Raw genomic sequence first — 17,174 nt, forward strand, 5'->3', positions numbered from 1 at the left:
AATCCCAGATTAACAGATAGAAAAGTCTCACATAAATCTAACCCAAAGCACTGAGAAGTCGGATTGCATCTTTCTCCTTCTTCTGTAGATCACCATACACAAAAGCTTCTATTATTAATCAGCCAAAACAAGAGCAGGTTTGAGAACCATACTGATGTCTAGGGGACAATCAGGCCACTGTCTCATTCCAGCAAGGGGTGTTGGTCCAAGCACCCATTCCATCACAGACTTCCTGTATGACTGTAATTGCATATTAAAAGCTATGATGGATTTATTTCCATGGCTCATTTTCAGAAAGAGTGTGCAAATAAATAAATAAACAAATAAATATAAAATTATGTTTAAAAATCCAAGCCTTACCCACCACAGATCTCCTTGTCAATCTATAAATGTAAATAAAACATTTCCCCTTCTGAATATATTTCATGAAAATAAATAGACTGAAGACTGAAGATCAGTCAGAAGATACCACAACTTGTGTAAGATTTTTATTTTCCTTGAGAAGCTGTTATTAGCAAAAAAGCTTCTGTAACTTCAGAGACAAAACAAACATCCCAATCTCAAAATCCATCAAGACAGGCAGTGAAATTATTTTTTACATTTACATACTTGCATTATGCAGTTGCACATTTAAAATTATTAGGAATATAAAATGATATGACCTTGGGGCAAAGCTTTGGTGTCATTCATCTATTTTGAACACAGTCATGAAACAGCAGCTGTGTTTTGTATTCCTCAGCACAGTTCATCAGTCTCGTCTGCTGTGTTTCTAGATGGCAGCTAGCAAGAATTCTTCACCGGAGTTTGTAAGTCAAATGAGTCTTTAACAGAATGACAGGGAGGCTAACAAATGCTATAGGAAAAGGTTGTGACTCAGGTTCAACATTTCTCACCTCTCCAGCTGCCTGCACACCTCATCAGACAGCTCAGCCAAGATGCACTGGGATTGTCACATTTCCCCAGAAAAGCAAAAAAACCTTCACATTGACAAACCAAAAAGACTGCAGATCCAGTTCCTCAGAACTGCCTTAATGCTATGTTAAGTTTCTGAGCTATGCACATAGTTTTTTGCCAGCCTAGTGAAGTTTTATCTGTTAAACAGATTTATAATTCCCCCTTACAATGCCACCAGAAGTTGGAACTCTTGGAGTACAGAATCCAAAGATCTAAATGATCACAACAAATGCCATGTGACTGGAAAATCCCCTTCCCCAAGCCATGATGTGGTGTTGCACTGCCACGCTGTGCTTACCAGAGCTGGGGAGAATGGTTCTCCATCTCTGGCATTTCCAAAATGAAGCAAATGGCAACCATCTCAAGAAAACAGCTTAAGTAGAAGCTGTGAAAAATATAGTCTCAAATGAGTGTTCAAAGTACCAGCACCCTCTTAGCCACTTCTTTCCCCCCCTTCTGAACATGCTAAAGATTTTCTCTTTGCTCCAAAGAGATGGGACTGTCTTCTGTTTCTGAGTTTTGAGTCAGGGAATTAACTCTTCCTTGGTCAGGACCAGTCCCCATTTCCAACCCATGGAGGCAGAGAAGTAAAATCTTAGCCATGCCGAAAGCTCTGCCCCTCCATCTCCTCTTATTGGAAAGCATCAGCCCCTCTAAAAGCATGCAGGTTAATGGGAGAAAAAGGATTTCCTGCTCCCAACATGTGGGAATGCAATAGCTGCCAGCAGGAATTGAAACCAAGATCTCATATCTTGGAGACCACTCTTCATACTCATCTGCACTTCATTAGTTCACCTGCAAGGATGTTACAGAAGACAGCACCAAACAGCTCTCTGAAGTTGAAGTAACATCCACAGCTCTTGCTTCTTCCACTAATTTGTTGTACAAAGCTATCACATTAGGCAAGCATTATTTCCCCTTTGTGAATCCATTCTGACTACTCCCAGTCACCCTTAAATAATCTGTGTGACAGCAAGGAGACACAGCTTTGGCTTTTCTAGCTGTGCAGGTGACAAACGGAATGACAGTTTGAGCAATTAAAACAGCTGCAATCTTTAAACAATTTGTAAACGTGTTAGGACAACAGAAAGCTTTTAAGTCAGAAAAATGTAAAAATAAACTCAGAGAAAATAACAGAAATACATCCCTCTGAATGCTAAGCTGTGACTGAGGTGAAATAAAATACCCTTGATAACATTTCAGGGAAATACATAAAAAGAACAGGAGTAAAACTCAGCATTTCTGGTCATAGCTCATGCCGGATTTTGTCTCCAGCAACACAAAATGGGAGTCATAATAAACATATCATAATGAACAGTCACAAAGTAACACACTAGAAAATGCTTTCATCACCACTTTAACCCTCTCCAGTTAATCACACATTTGTTTGCTCACGGCTGCCAGGAATGAAAGCCATGTCCTTTGAGCGCACCCTAGTGAAAATAGTGCTAATGCCTTTTTTCTGGTTTGAAATCTTGAAAACGTCGATCCCTAACAGTGTTTTGCTGCTTCCACAAAAGGGCCTCAATTCCTTTCTTTTCCTTTTTGTACTGATGCAATGCTACTGCCGTTATGGAAAAGGTTCTTTTGTTCCCTCCTCTGGGCAGGACCACGTCCCACTAGCCCAGGTTGCTCAAAGCCTGGCCCTCATCCAACCTGGCCAGGGAGGGGGTGTCCACTGCCTTTCTGGACAATTTGACTGATTCTCTGTTTTTGGGAAATATAGTTAGCTGTTCCTGTTCCTGTGTAATTCCTGGAACTTCATTTGACTGTCCAACTGTGATGTGCACTTGCGTCCTCTCATATCTAATCTCTAGGTTAACTTAATTACAGAATTACCCGTACCTACGGATGACTCTCCACTGCTTGAATGAATATCAGGAAGAAAAATAAACACCCACTGCCTTCTCAGATGATACAGTGCCACTAAGGAACGCCCTGCAACTCCTGCTTGTTCCCAAGCCCTGCCCCAGTTTTCTTTAGCTGCTGAGCCATGCAGGGCCCATGCAAACACCCCCAAGCTAACACATGCACCTCAGCATAAAACAGCTCCAACCAAGACATGGCACCTACATAGCACTGCTCATGGTTCCCAGTTCAAGCTGGGGTCTACCAGTGCTTCTGCATCTCCAAGCCAGTAGTGGTCCTGCTATCACCAGCTCATCTCTGGTTTTGTAATGCATGTGAAGAACCATGCTTGAACTAACTAAACCAGCAGCTGGGAGAGCCCACACTACAATTGAAAGCTGACAGTACGCATCACTCAATTGTAACTGTTCCGCTCAAGATCCTAGAAGAACACATCCACACCTACTGCTGAGGTCAAAAAAACAGACTTCATGTGGCTGTTACCTCTGTCAGGGAGGGCACAGTCCCTGTTTCTAATCAGACGCAAACAGCCCAGTCAGTAGTACAAAGGCAAACAAAAAGTACATTTCATCAAGCAAAATTTTGCTCAGGAAGGAGCAATCAGGCAACAACCACAGTGCCTGGCTCCAGCCAGCTTTCTTCTCATGAAAGAAGTATCAGTTACATGCTGGCAGGGCGCGTGGACTAAATGTGTGTCTCCTCTTAACTTTTCCCTCCTATGTCACAGCCTGCTTGGGCTGTGGAACCAACTGAAAACAAACACAACTAAATCCTTCTCTGGTCAGTTAAGGGCTTACATACCTTATATATTCCTTCCCACTGCTGTGGAATTCAAGGAAAGCAATCTCATAGGCAGCACTGCATGAATAAGACAGAAAAGTCTTGGTTTTAAGTGCAGGGGCATTGATGAGTCACGCTGTCCATCAGACACAGTATGCACAGTCATACATTTTTTCCAATCAATAAATGCAATACATTTAAGCTTTCCCTACACCTTGACTTTAGTAACATGGGAGGGAGTGGAAAAACAACAGCAACAGTTATGCAAAACCGAAGTATTTTATTTCTGTCAACTTAGTATTTCATTTTTAAAACATCCTACAAAACCACTTCAGAGGACTGCATCTCCTGGAGAATGTTTCCCATTTGTTACTATGACTACTCAAAATACAAAAAAAAGTTTGAAAGTTGTTTTAACCCAAAGCTCTTGAAGTTAACAGTGTAAAGTTTAACCTCTGCTGTAACTGGACACTACAACAAGAAATTGTAGGTACTTTCCAAATTGTTAGTAACATTAGATAAAATATCATGCAACAGTGCAGAATTGCAAAATATCTCAATGGATTGCATCTGAGAATGAGGATGGCACTTGTAAATAAAAGCCTATAAATAAACCACTGTCAGCAAAATAAGTAAATGGTTACATTATGTCAGCACTTGTATTAAATAACATTTAGTAAAGTAATATGCCATACGAAAATAACTCTTTAGAAAGGCTGGAGTAGATATATTCACTGAATACTTTTGTACTAAGGCATACTATGAATGGAAGTGTTTATAGCACGCATCTTTTCTTTGGTACAATGCACATAAAACGAATCAAAGCTGGCCACATGTACATGAAGCAAACGTGCATCAGGGCAGACACACACAAGAAAGTCCATAGACAACGACTGCAACTGTCGCACCATGTGCATGCTGCACAAACTTAAGAACTCTCTCGTAGCCTCCAGCAACCAAGAGAGACTGTCCAATTCCTTTAGTAAGAAACTGCAACTCCTTGACCTCCAAAACCATACTGTGCATCACAGCTTCCCCAAAATAAAGTATCATTCTTCCACCATTGGTATTATGTAAAGCTGGAACTGAAAAACAAAAGCAAGCATATGAATTGTAACATATTCTGAAGAAATAAAACTAAGCCAGAGAAAACATCTGGAAATCTCCTGAACTTGTGAGTTAATCACAACAGTATAGGTTACAACTTTCGTTACCCATAATTCCTTTTCCAAAAAAGAAAAATAATTAAAAAAAAAAAAAAAAAAGTAGTCTAGGAATTGGAATTCAGTGGCATTATTTGAAATGCAATAAAATTTGTCAAAAACCAGAAGCAAGCTCCTGGCATACATCCCAAAATGAAATGCTTCAAAGCTGTCTTGTTGATATTTGTGGAAGTACGTGCACCCAAAGCTTCTGCAGGTTTTCATACTCCAGGAGTTATGCATAACTTGTGTACAAAAGATCTGCTTTTAAGTGCCACGAGATATTAACAATATCACATCCACAATAAAACACAAACCTATCAGGAATGGAAAATAATAAACTGATGACACCTGTTATTTACATTATTTAATGTAATGTCTATAAATGAAGAAGATGAGCATGTTTATTCTGGAGACTACTTCTGAATGCATCTCTAAAATTTCAGAGATTATTCAGGCTTTTGCTTTGGTGTGGAGATGGAAAGAACATCAAGTGAAGCGTGCATCAGGTCATACTCTGTAGACAATGTGATTTTTAGAGCCAATTTTATTAATCACTCCTCAGAGAAGTCTGTAACATAGTATTATGGGACAGCAGCAGACAGGTCACTTCACAAAGCTGATGCAACCTACATTCAAAATCTGAACACTGCTGCAGTCAATACTATTTCTGGAATCCCTTGGCTGACTTTCTCTCCCTCTCTAACTTCTCCCTCTTGCTCTGCTTGTGACCATTCACAGTTTCTTCCTTTGTGATGTCAAAACACAGCAGTTCAAGTCGAAAACCTTTGTCCCTTCACGGGGGGGAGAGTGGAGGGCGGGGAAAAAAAAAGAATGCTCACAGAATATACAACAATTACACTCAATGTTAATTTTAGAGTCAGAGATCCAAGCATGATAGAATTTCAAGCACATAACAGAATAGGAACACATTTGCTTCTTCTCTAAAAGACGAGTAGAATTTATGCTACAAAAGTGAAAGATTTTTCTGTTGCTATCTCTGATGACTAACAGCACTTACTTTTTGCGGTCCTTGTCTCTCTTCAAGCTAACAGGAGTAGAGACCATTGGCTGTGTTTGGAGTAATTCAGCATTAGCTTTCTTCATGTTAAACAGAGCGATTTCTTCTTCTAGAGCTTTTCTCTTCTTCTCTAATTTCAGTTTCTCTTCTTGATGCATTAGCATAAGATGTTCAAACTTAGCCTGTATCTGTTCAAAGAAAGCACAGAAAATGCATTTCCAACTAGTAACACAAGGTGGTGATATCACAGTACAAAAACACTGCTATTACAGTAAGAACTACCTCAGCTAATGTTAAAACTACAAAAAATTGCATTCTTTCCCAAAAATCAGAAGAATATATCAGATTTATATTGTATTTTTCCGATGGGTGCCAGGCTAGCACACGCAAAGTGAGGGTGGAAATGATGGAAGACACTACATTAGTATTAGATCTACTGCAGGATGTACCTTTCTTAGATCAAAAACAAGGATTACTTTAGAGAGGAAGCAAAAATATTAAATCAGAATGTGTCAAGCAGAATCCACTTTCCTAAACCAAGCGGGCAAGAAACCATGTATACTTCTGTTATATAGGGTATGTGTTTTAATATGTTTATTAATTACATGTATGTATTAATATGTATACACACAATTAGGTTGGGGAGTTACTTGTTACCTGCCAGAAGTTAACTGCTTTTCTGCAACCAAAAATCTTTGGGTTTTTTGATGTATTAATGGATTCTATCCCTGGGATGTATTTGGTTTGTTTAAACACTTGTTAATTGTGCATGGTAACCAAGGAGTACTGCCTGCCTCCCTTTCTCACCTCCCACCTACCCCTGCTTTGGTTTCCTTCTGACCAGCTGGATCAAGATGCTCATCTGGCTGAAAACTATAACCCTACCAAAATACCCTTGGATTTCAACTATGTCATTTCTCTGATCCAACCAGTAACATTAAACACATAGAATCTACATGCACAGCTTCAGACTCAAGTGAACTAAAGTGCTTGCTGAGGTACAAAGCTTGTGCCCCTGAATTATGTCAGTATAGAATCACAGAATCCTTAGAGTTGGAAGGACCTTTAAAGATCATCTGTTCTAACTCCCATGCAATGAACAAGGACATGCACAGCTCCATCAGGTTGCACAGGGCCTGATCCAGCCTTGCCTTGGAAGTCTCCAGGGATGGGACATCCACCCAATCTAGGCAACCTGTTTCTGAATACAAAAGTGGTATAACTAAATCTGAGCACAGCTATACTGGTACAAAAGTCAGATTTATTTCCTTGCACAGAGAAAGAACAAAAATAATACTATAAATGTATCAGTATGCCTACCCTACACAATAGAGCTGTCAGGCTTTATAGATGTGTGTGTATGGACGTATACTATTCATCATTTATTTCATTACTACAATTAATCTGATGCATTGCAATAAAAAAATAACTCAGGGTATAAAACATAAGGTCCTAAAGCAAGTGTACAACTCCAGAGCAGTAATGCTGCACGTTGTAAGTACAAGTTTCCTCTAAATGAAGGACACAAAAGCTATCCTGAGTACAACAGAAACTCCTGTTTTTTTTTATATATACATACACACTTCTAGGAGAATGAGCAGCAACAGGGTATATGACAAATGTTCTTTGCAAGTGACTGCATTATTGTTTCCTCACATCAGGAACTGGGAAAATAAATATCCATAATTCAATTGCAATATGCAGAGTTCACAGAAACTGCACAGTATAAAGCACAGAAGGAAACACATCAAAGGGTATTACAGACAATGTGTAAAACCTAGCTGTGTCTATTTTGAACACAAACAAGTATTATTCCAATTGGACAGCCTCATACTGAGAATGACTGAACCTGCTACTCTTCACCACTAGCATAGGGGACTACACAGGTTCAGAAAATACAGTATATTTAGTCTCCTTCATACTTAAAATGTGCATCTGAACATACTATTATTGTAATATAAGACTGAGCTCCTTCTTCAATCTGCAAGTGAAAAGAACTCATGGGACATGGCAGGAAGGGATCTCAGACAACAATATTTTTCTGTTTAAAATCTACCACAAAACTCAATTCTACTGTAATGGACAAAAAATAATAAATGTAATTGCATGATTCATTAGCGATGAGGCCATGGTTAGCTGTCATAAATTGCTGTAAAGTGACTTTTAGAGGCCCCAACAGACAGACTACTCTTCCAGCAACCTAAGTCTGAAAAGCACCTGCTGCACCGATATGACAAACAGATGACCATTATATTCATCACCATATTCCTTCCTACTGTCTTGTCCCAGCTATCAACTAAACCCTGCACACCACAACCTCTCTCATTCTGTAAAGGTTTGCCATTTATTTCTGAGCATCTAATCAATCTGCTAAACTAATCTTTGTAGTCAATCTGCTTTTGATTTTAAGCATTACTGCCACCTATTAGAAAAACAGAAATATCAACTAGTTTTTAATGATAACGTTGCATATCTCAGCACACAAACTCAAGACAGACCAGCATGCTTACTCGTTGCTCTGCTTCTTTCAACACTGCTTCCTTCTCCTTCACTCTCTGCACAAATTTCTGCCTCGTCTCCTCTTCTCTTCGTTGCAGCTCAAGGTAGAACTTGCGCCTCTTTGCCTCATAGGCTTCCTGCAGACTGAAGTCCAAAAACATAAGCAGGTCTCCAGCAAACTGTTCAATTCCATGTGAAAAACTAACAATCTGGAACATTATTTAAACAAATCAAATGCATCTGAGATATAAAGTATCATAGTTCTCCACGTAATAATTCATAGACTTCGGCAGAAACAGGTTTCTGAGCTTTCTTAGTTCTTATTTAAGTAAACAACCTTGCAAAACCAAAAAATATCAAAGCTAACAGTACTTTAATTTTCAAAGTAAATAAAACACTTGAGAAATCTCACATTCGAGTTGTAACTTTCAAGTACAAATTATTCATGCTGGAGGCAGAAGTTAGTTATTAATCAAGACACCGAAATTGTGAGAAAAATCCTCCCTCCCAAAACTTCCACATTGTGAAACCTCAGCCTTAATACAGGACATTACAAACACAATGCATCTGGACACAACTACTGATTGCTCACTCATTATGTTATTTATTCATCTAGCTGCGTGTCAGACATTTTCTCCAGAAACAATACTGAAAGCTTTGAGGAAATCCAGAAAGATGACACAAACCGATTCCCTTTGGTCAACTGAGTAGGTAACCTTGTCATAAAAGGACATTAAGTTTGTTAAACAGGACTTTACTCTGTAAGCCCATGTTGGCTGTGACCCATAACTGTGTTGTCTTTCAGGTGTTTGTCAATAACTCCCACAGTAATACTCTCCATAATTTTGCCAGGCACTGAAGTGAGATGGACAGGTCTGTAGTTAGCAGGGTCTTTCTTCTTGCCCTTCTTGAAAACTGGAATAATGTTAGCCAGTTTCCAGTCAACTGGGATCTCTGCAGATTCCCAAGGTCATTATAAAATAATTGAGACAGATCCCATGATGACATCCTCAAGCACTTCCAGTATTCCATGTTTTTCCTTCCACTTTTTCCAAACTTACTCTAATAGACATTCCAATATGCAAGACAATTTTCTTGCCATTGAAAAACAGGTACTCAAAACTGAGAAATTTCCTTTGTATCCATGCATATCATAGCAAATTAAAATATGCTGATAATTCACACAAATACTATCACATAGTTGATACTTTCAGGGAATATACCACCACTTTCTCTGCTTGGGAAAAAAGGAATACAGCCTGTGTACGCGTGTATCTCCTATCCCAAAGAACATGGTAACTCCAAAAAGCAGGGCACAGTAACTTCAAAAAGCATACCTGTTTAGTGCTACAAATTTTTCCAACAAAACTTTTACAACTTCTTTAAATCACGATTCCACAAAAGCAAACATGGAGGATCAGAGCTGCAATTATGGTTATGATAAAACCAAAAGGATCTTTCCAGTATCTTGCAGGGGAAAAGGACATACAGAAACATCAGAACAACTCCCTCTTTATTCTGGGGCTGCTCTTGTAAACCATTCAACACTTCCTTAAAACTGACTAGTCAGCCTCTCAGATATCACCAATTACTATTACTTTTGCTTGCTGTCTTTCACGTCCTTCACTCTGATGTAAAATACGTTTATATATATATATTTCTTACATTAAAAACATATATAAAATACTTAAAATTGCTTTATATTCTTTACTGCTTTATATTATTTATTTAAAATTAAATGCATTATACACACACTTTTGTACCGAGTTTGAAGTCTCACTCTTAGTTTTTAACAATTTTTATTGAAAGGATTTATAAATGGAAAGATGAAACTGGACAACTAGAAACTCAATTATTTAGAGCAACAGGAAGCTAAAATCTCTTTATTCTGTACTTGAAGATGACTGAACAGTTTCCCAGTCCTAAAGTTACTTACTTTTATTCAAAATATAACCTAAGAAGACAGAATAATCATCTTGAAATTGCACATGCAGACTTAAAATTCTGTAAAATCATGAAGTCAAAAAGCTCTTTTCCTATCCAACAGTATCTGAGTGATACTTTGCAACCAAATGAGTTCAGCAGAACTTTCTGCTTTGGTTTGATTTGGGTTTTTTTGTTTGTTTGTTTGTTTTTAATCAATGTAGGTCCTAGCCTAGTATCTGCCACTTGAAATACGGACATGGTTTTCACACTACCTTTGAGTTCAGACAGCACATGCAATAACAATAAAGCTACAGCACAGGTTATTCAAGTGCCAGCAGCCTCGCTGTGTGTCGCAAGCACTCTGCCTTTGGGTGTAATACAGCAAAAAAGCTAAAGCAAAAACTTGACTAAACTAACACACTGCACTTGCATCTTTATGTCAGTATGTGGACATCTTCAGACTCAGTTTAAGCTAGTTTATCAGATAAAACCAAGTAAAGGAGAAGTCTTGATATCAGTAATAGATTAACCTTGCAGACATTGGGTTTACCTCACAATCAAATTACATGTTTAAAAACTATGAAAAATTAATTTAAAAAAAAAATCATGCATTCTTCTTGGTTGGACCTCAATAATTTTATACCTTGTACTCTGTGAAGAAAGCATATGCTTTACTAACCTGCTACATGGCTCCTAACAGCACTATCACCTACCTTTCTATGGGAGAAAAACTGTCACAAATAGTTTTCTTATTTGCATAAGGCTTAGAACATGGAAGTCCAAAAATAAAGATGCGAATCAAGCACAATCTGTTCATAAACTAAGACTCTAACTGAAGTGAAATTCATAGCTTGGTGGAACACAACTGTTGGGTGTTTTGTTGACTCTGGATAAGAAAGACACTCAAACAGTTTTGCAGTTTGTTCATTTAAAACTTAGAACAATATTCGAGTTTGAAAAATATTCCTGGAACTTTCTATATAACATTTCAATATCAGTGAAAGTGTATCATAAAAAAGAACGTTAACTAGTAGCAGGTATCAATAGCACAGTCCCCTGACTCAGTGAATTATGTTGATATGAAGCAACATTTAGGATGTGGCAGATCTAAATAATTACCATTTTCCCAACAAAGGCTTGAAAAAACACGTATTTTGGCTGGAGTTCAGTCTTCCCGTACAGAGGTTAAAGTATTTAGCTCACACACAAGGATCAACACTTGGTCAGATGAACTCCAATTCCAGGGGACTTTTTGAGGAAGTCTAATAGACTTTTAAATAGGTTGTCTTCCTTCCTTAGAAAAGACAATTTGAATCATATCAATGTTCCTTTACATGGGAACTTCTTATTGAATCCTTCCTGTTCTCTTTTCATTCTCAAAACAGACTGAAAATAAACATGTTTTTGTTCTAGAACTGCCAGGTTTGAATATTCCAGTTTTAGGGAGGAATAAGAGAAGGTTCTTCACATACTGAGAAATTGAAGCATTTAAGATGAAGAAACTGTACCTTCTGAACACAGAAAAACAACTACACTAGAGAATAATTAACATCAGAGAAACGGAACACGCAAGCAAACAGCCCAAATATCAACCTTTTTTCAACAGACTCTTGCCTATCAATTTTCTTTTTTCCAAACCAAGAATGCTCCCTGAGGCAACAACACAGTTTGCAATCAAAAGTGGACTAACAAAACACCCAAATTCAATAATATAATAGTCCTCTCCTCCCCTGCAAACATCTAAGCTTTCCAGACACACACATATATATATTTTGACATTTGTTTGGCTGGAAGCAGTCTTGATATCTAGATTGCTGTTTCTTACCGTCCCAAATTTCTCTGTTCTAGGCGTCTCAGCAGTCATCTCTTGCTGAGAATGATTTGAATCTAGGAGGTTGACAACTTTTCAGTCTAAGATTCCCTAGTGGAAGTAAGTAGACCATCAAAATGGCAGGACTAGACAACACACACACACACACAAAGAAAGAAAGAAAAAGGAAAAGAAAAAAGAGATCTTCAGGTATCCCATAAAAAATAAAATTTGATAATGGTTTGGGTTTTTTTTCCACATGGAAGAGTTGAAGCCCTTATGGATGTCCAACTATAACCTATCTCGGAAGGTACCTGAAAATCCAAGAATTACTGATGTTGCTTTGTGCTGGCATACAATTTGGGGTGAATAAACTACTATTGTATTTTTAAATCCAAAAGAGTTGCACAAGAACTCCACAAGCAGCTTTTGTACTTCATGCCAAAAGACAGGGCACATCACCTCTTCAAGTGTCAATGTTTAAATGCTACAAACATCAGTGCTGTAACATTTTCTAAATTTCTCATAAAACAATCCAACACAGATTACCAAATTCAGCATGTAGGCAGCTACATCACAGGCATAAAATGTGACTTTTCAATATGAATTCAGATCACTATTTATATAAGACATGAAATTCTAACAGTCGGTCATATACTGCTATTTGTATTATTTGTAGACTAAAACTAAACCTCTTACAATTCCTGAGCATGTAACTGTAAACATATTAAAGGACAAATAGCCCCTATTCTGACAGAAACTTAAATTTGCAAGTCAGAAAAACAAAAACCATTGAGCTTCCTCTATGGAAAGTGACATTTTTTCATCACATGCTGAGCATAACGCAATTCATGGTTTCATCAGCAGCTTCGTAAAGCACCTTATGGATGAGGTTACTAATTATGTCACATACAGATCTGCTATATTCTCTTCCCTTTTTATGGTATCATAAAATGTCTCTCTCAAATGACCAAACGCCTTCCCTTTCAGACCTCAGTGTCTTTCACTGTGCCACACAACTAAGGGACAAACACACATCCTAGATCCGGTCCCACTTGTTTCTTCCTTTCTCTGTAAACCTGGGAAAAAGTGTATGTTGCTGGATTTGCATGCAATACTATTCTTATCCTTCCAAAATAATTATATTTCCAACAAAAGTGATTTGCCAAAACTGATTCTTAAAGAGTACTGTCTTGCCCCAGCACTCTTAATAAGCTGACATTTAGTGGCCCATGCATAAAAATCACACACCAGAGGGAAGTAATCTTTTCTATAACTTCACTAAATCAACTTCTAACATGTAAAATAAGACAACATTCTGACGTCAAAGCAGACCACCCTGCTACTTTATGTTGTTAATAAAGTGTCAATTGTTTAAGGGTTCTGCAAAGACAACTCTTGTATCTGTGGAAAAAAAATATAGTTCTGAGGATATTATTTTTTTTAATTTAAGAATTCTTATTTTGAAATGGCTGTACATTGTGAAATTCAAGTTCAGGAAAACAAAAGGTACTGCAGTCAATATCCCCATGAACAAATCTATATGCTTTTCTTTGACAAAGAAAATAAGGTATCAGCTGTTAGAGTGTGTTCTCTAACCCAATGAAAAGTCTATGGTCAATTACAGTGGGCTTTAAACCTCATTCACCTTTGGTCTATATGTATGAAAAGGATTTATTCCTTTTTTTTTTTTTTAAGTCAAGAGAATTGTCACGTTGATTCATGGTCAGCTTAAGATCTAAATGAACTGCTCTTTAAGCATGTCTCGGCATTAAGATTTCACAAAGAAGTGCCCATGTCCAGCATCCTCCTTGACTACATTCTTCTTATTTAATGATCACTTTGAACAGTGTATAAGTCAGACCTAGTGAAAGTGAAGGAAATGTTGCTCCATCAACACTCTACAAGTTAGAGTAACTGCAACTTCTTTAGAACTTCTGCACGAAGTAAAGCTGAAAGCAAAGAATTTAAGCCACTAAAAACAATCTGAAGGGAAGCTATTTCTACCAGAACACTTAAATACGTTCTGAATCGCTATGTGAAACAAGTTAAAAATCCAATTGGTTCCATGTATTAGAAACTGTTTTTAATGCAAATCCATACTTTGTTTTCATGCCTGGTCTAAGTTGGCATTTTCCACAGTGACTGTGTGGTAACAGCACTCTGCTAAATCATGAAGACTTTCAAGATTCCCAAGGCATCAGTTTCTCCCCATCAGGATAATAACAATTTGCACACTTACAAAATACAGCTCTACATATGAAATGACCAAAGGAAGTTGGAAGAAAGAGAGGAAGGATTTGAAAATAACAGATTAAACAAACTGGATATAGAAATTAGAAATACTTCCTACAGAAAACAGCTTTACTGCATGGAACAGTTCTCAACTGTCTCTAACCCTTTGCTTTACTCTATTCTGGAACAACCTGCAAATAACAACTTCTTACAGAATAGTAAAAGACATCTTGACCCAAAAAGGCTAAATGTTTGTCATTACAGAAGATAACATAGGAAGTCAACAGTGTAAACAATGATTTTGTAAAAGTTTTTGCTTCAGCTCCTCCTGAATTTAAGCGCAGCCAAACCATTGCTTGAATCAGACATTATTAAGGAAAAAGTAAAACAGCATTATTTTTATAATGATAACATTCCAAAAGGCATACAGTATACATACCTGTGAAAAATGGATATTCTCCACAGTGAAAATTAAAATTCTGAAGTTTTTTATAAAACAGATGTATTTCAGAAATAGAGCTTGTATGCCTGTAAAAGCAACGCTCATATAAACTCATCCACTGCTCCATGAAGATAAATGAATGAACATGTACCTACTTACACTGGTTTAAAATAATAATAATAATATATAAATATTCTCTCTCTCTCTCTCTCTCTCATAAGAACTGTTCTAACTATGAACCTTGTTTGGTATTGTGCTGATACAGTCAAATATGAAATGAATGAAAGTGGAAAGCCAGTGCTGTACAATAAGACTCTTACCTTACTGGCTTGTTCTCATGGTCAGTGTCTCTGAAGCCCATCTCCTGCAGTCTGCAGCGCCTGTACAGCTCATAATGGCGTGTGTGGGTCTGCTCTATTAAATCTTCCATATTTGTGCAAATAAGCATCTCACGGAGCTTCACAAAGTCACAGTGGTTCTCATTTTCCACTAATCAGTTAAAAGAGGGATCATTATACACAAGTACAGAAATTATCAAAATATATTTTAAATAGCATTGAGATCCTTCTATTTTGTTTCCTGGGACTACACTCCCAGGAAAAGGGATCTGTATTTCTTATACCTCCTGCACTTTCTTGTGATTTCTAATATACGTTGAAGCACTAATTGTATGTACCACTGAACATGTTCCAGCATGTCCTGGAACATTTTACATTTGAATTGAGCAACTATTAATTTTTCTTTTTCTCTTCTGACAATCAGTAAACTTTACAATCTGGTAGTGCTAGAGGCACTGCCATAGTATCAGCCAATCCAAATATCATATACAGCAGCTCATGGCTTGATTCCAGGAAAGCATCGGTGTTGGAATTGCAGACTTCAAATATGAATTTCTAAATTCTCTAAGCTGCTTATACAAAATACAATCGATACGACAGTAGTGGCTAATAACAGCTCACAGAATCACAGAATGGCCAGGGTTGGAAGGACCTCAAGGATCATGAAACTCCAACCCTCCTGCCACATGCAGGGCCACCAACCTCCTCGTTTAATGCTACACCAGGCTGCCCAGGGCCCCATCCAATCTGGCCTTGAACACCTCCAGGGACGGGGCATCCACAACCTCTCTGGGCAGCCTGTTCCAGCACCTCACCACTCTCTCCGTAAAGAATTTCCCCCTGACATCCAACCTAAATCTCCCCTCCCTCAACTTAAAACCATTTCCCCTTGTCCTGTTATCAACCCTTTCAAAGAGTTGATTCCCCTCCTGTTTGTAGGCTCCCTTTAGGTACTGAAAGGCTGCAATGAGGTCACCCTGCAGCCTTCTTTTCTCCAGGCTGAACAAGCCCAGCTCCCTCAGCCTGTCTTCGTAGGGGAGGTGTTCCAGTCCCCTGATCATCTCCGTGGCCCTCCTCTGGACCTTCTCCAACAGCTCCCACGAATATCAATGAATCTTACAGTTAAAAAAGACCATAAAAATATGAAGGTCACTCCAAAAGTAATGACTTTTATTAATTTCCATGGAAATGACAACAAATACAAAGAGCACAATAACGCTATTTGATAGAGCCCATTCTAAGCTACAAAACACTCTTTTTCAACATAGACACCACCAGTAGCTATGCATTTTCACCAGACCCTATGTGCCATGCTTGTAAAAATCTATATCAGCAGAGGTGACCCACTGCTTCACAGCTGCTGTAATGGCAGTTGCTAAGAAAATGTTGCCCATGCAGTCCGTTTTTCATCCGCATGAACAGATGGAAGTCAGAAGGTGCCAAATCTGGACAATACGGTGGGTGTGGTTATCTTTTTCTCTAGAAGTTCAAGGCTTCAGCTTAGTTAGCAATTGCAATGTAGCCATCAGTTGATGGTTTGCCCAGGCTCCAGGAAATCCAGAAGGAACAACCCTTTCCTATTGAAAAGACACTGCACATCACTTTACCCACTGACGGCTGTGTCTTGAGCTTTCTCTTTGATAGGGAATTCATATCACCACTCTATGGATTGCTGTTTTGACTCCGGCTCATAGCAGTGGCACCACATCTCATAACAAGTAATGATGTAAGCCAGGAAACTATCACCTTAAGCCCAGTTTTGGTTCAGTAGGTCCTGACAAACTTGCATACTGTGTTCTTTCCGTCCCTGTTTGAGCATTCGTGGGACCCACTTGGCGCACACTTAGTGTTATTCCGACACTGCCACCATCACTGAAGCTGATACTCAGCTCCATATACATTTCCCAGGTCGTAATCTACCCATTTACATGGATGAGCTAATCGAAATGCTCTGCATCTTGTTGAGAACTGCTGTGCATGGCCATTCAGAACACGACTTGTCTTTCACGTTGCTGCTGCTATTGCTGAAATGCAGCACTCACCACCTCACTGCTCACATCCACTGTTATGGTATCCAGCAGTGTTCAGCAAGTGTTGA

At 38.3% G+C, this 17,174-nt stretch overlaps 1 protein-coding gene across 5 annotated transcripts in view; it reads right to left on the reverse strand.

The window, feature by feature from the left end:
- Positions 1 to 463: 463 nt before the first annotated feature.
- The window catches only part of SEPTIN10 (septin 10), a 31,512-nt gene continuing 14,801 nt past the window's right edge, over positions 464 to 17,174 (reverse strand). For 2 of the 5 annotated variants that reach the window (XM_090128261.1, XM_090128274.1), the window contains exons 7-10: positions 15,059 to 15,227; positions 8,325 to 8,469; positions 5,827 to 6,014; positions 5,176 to 5,599 (exon numbers count right to left, since the gene is read on the reverse strand). In XM_090128261.1, the coding sequence (XP_089984387.1) occupies positions 5,470 to 5,599; positions 5,827 to 6,014; positions 8,325 to 8,469; positions 15,059 to 15,227 (632 nt within the window). In that variant the 3' untranslated portion in view covers positions 5,176 to 5,469. Of the gene's footprint in view, positions 4,689 to 5,175; positions 5,600 to 5,826; positions 6,015 to 8,324; positions 8,470 to 15,058; positions 15,228 to 17,174 lie in introns of those variants that run through there. The other 3 variants (XM_031605157.2, XM_031605155.2, XM_031605156.2) reach the window with 3 other exon arrangements.

This window comes from Phasianus colchicus, chromosome 1, assembly GCF_987193195.1.
Source record: "Phasianus colchicus chromosome 1, bPhaCol1.hap1.1, whole genome shotgun sequence".
In the NCBI taxonomy this organism is placed as follows: Eukaryota; Metazoa; Chordata; class Aves; order Galliformes; family Phasianidae; genus Phasianus; species Phasianus colchicus.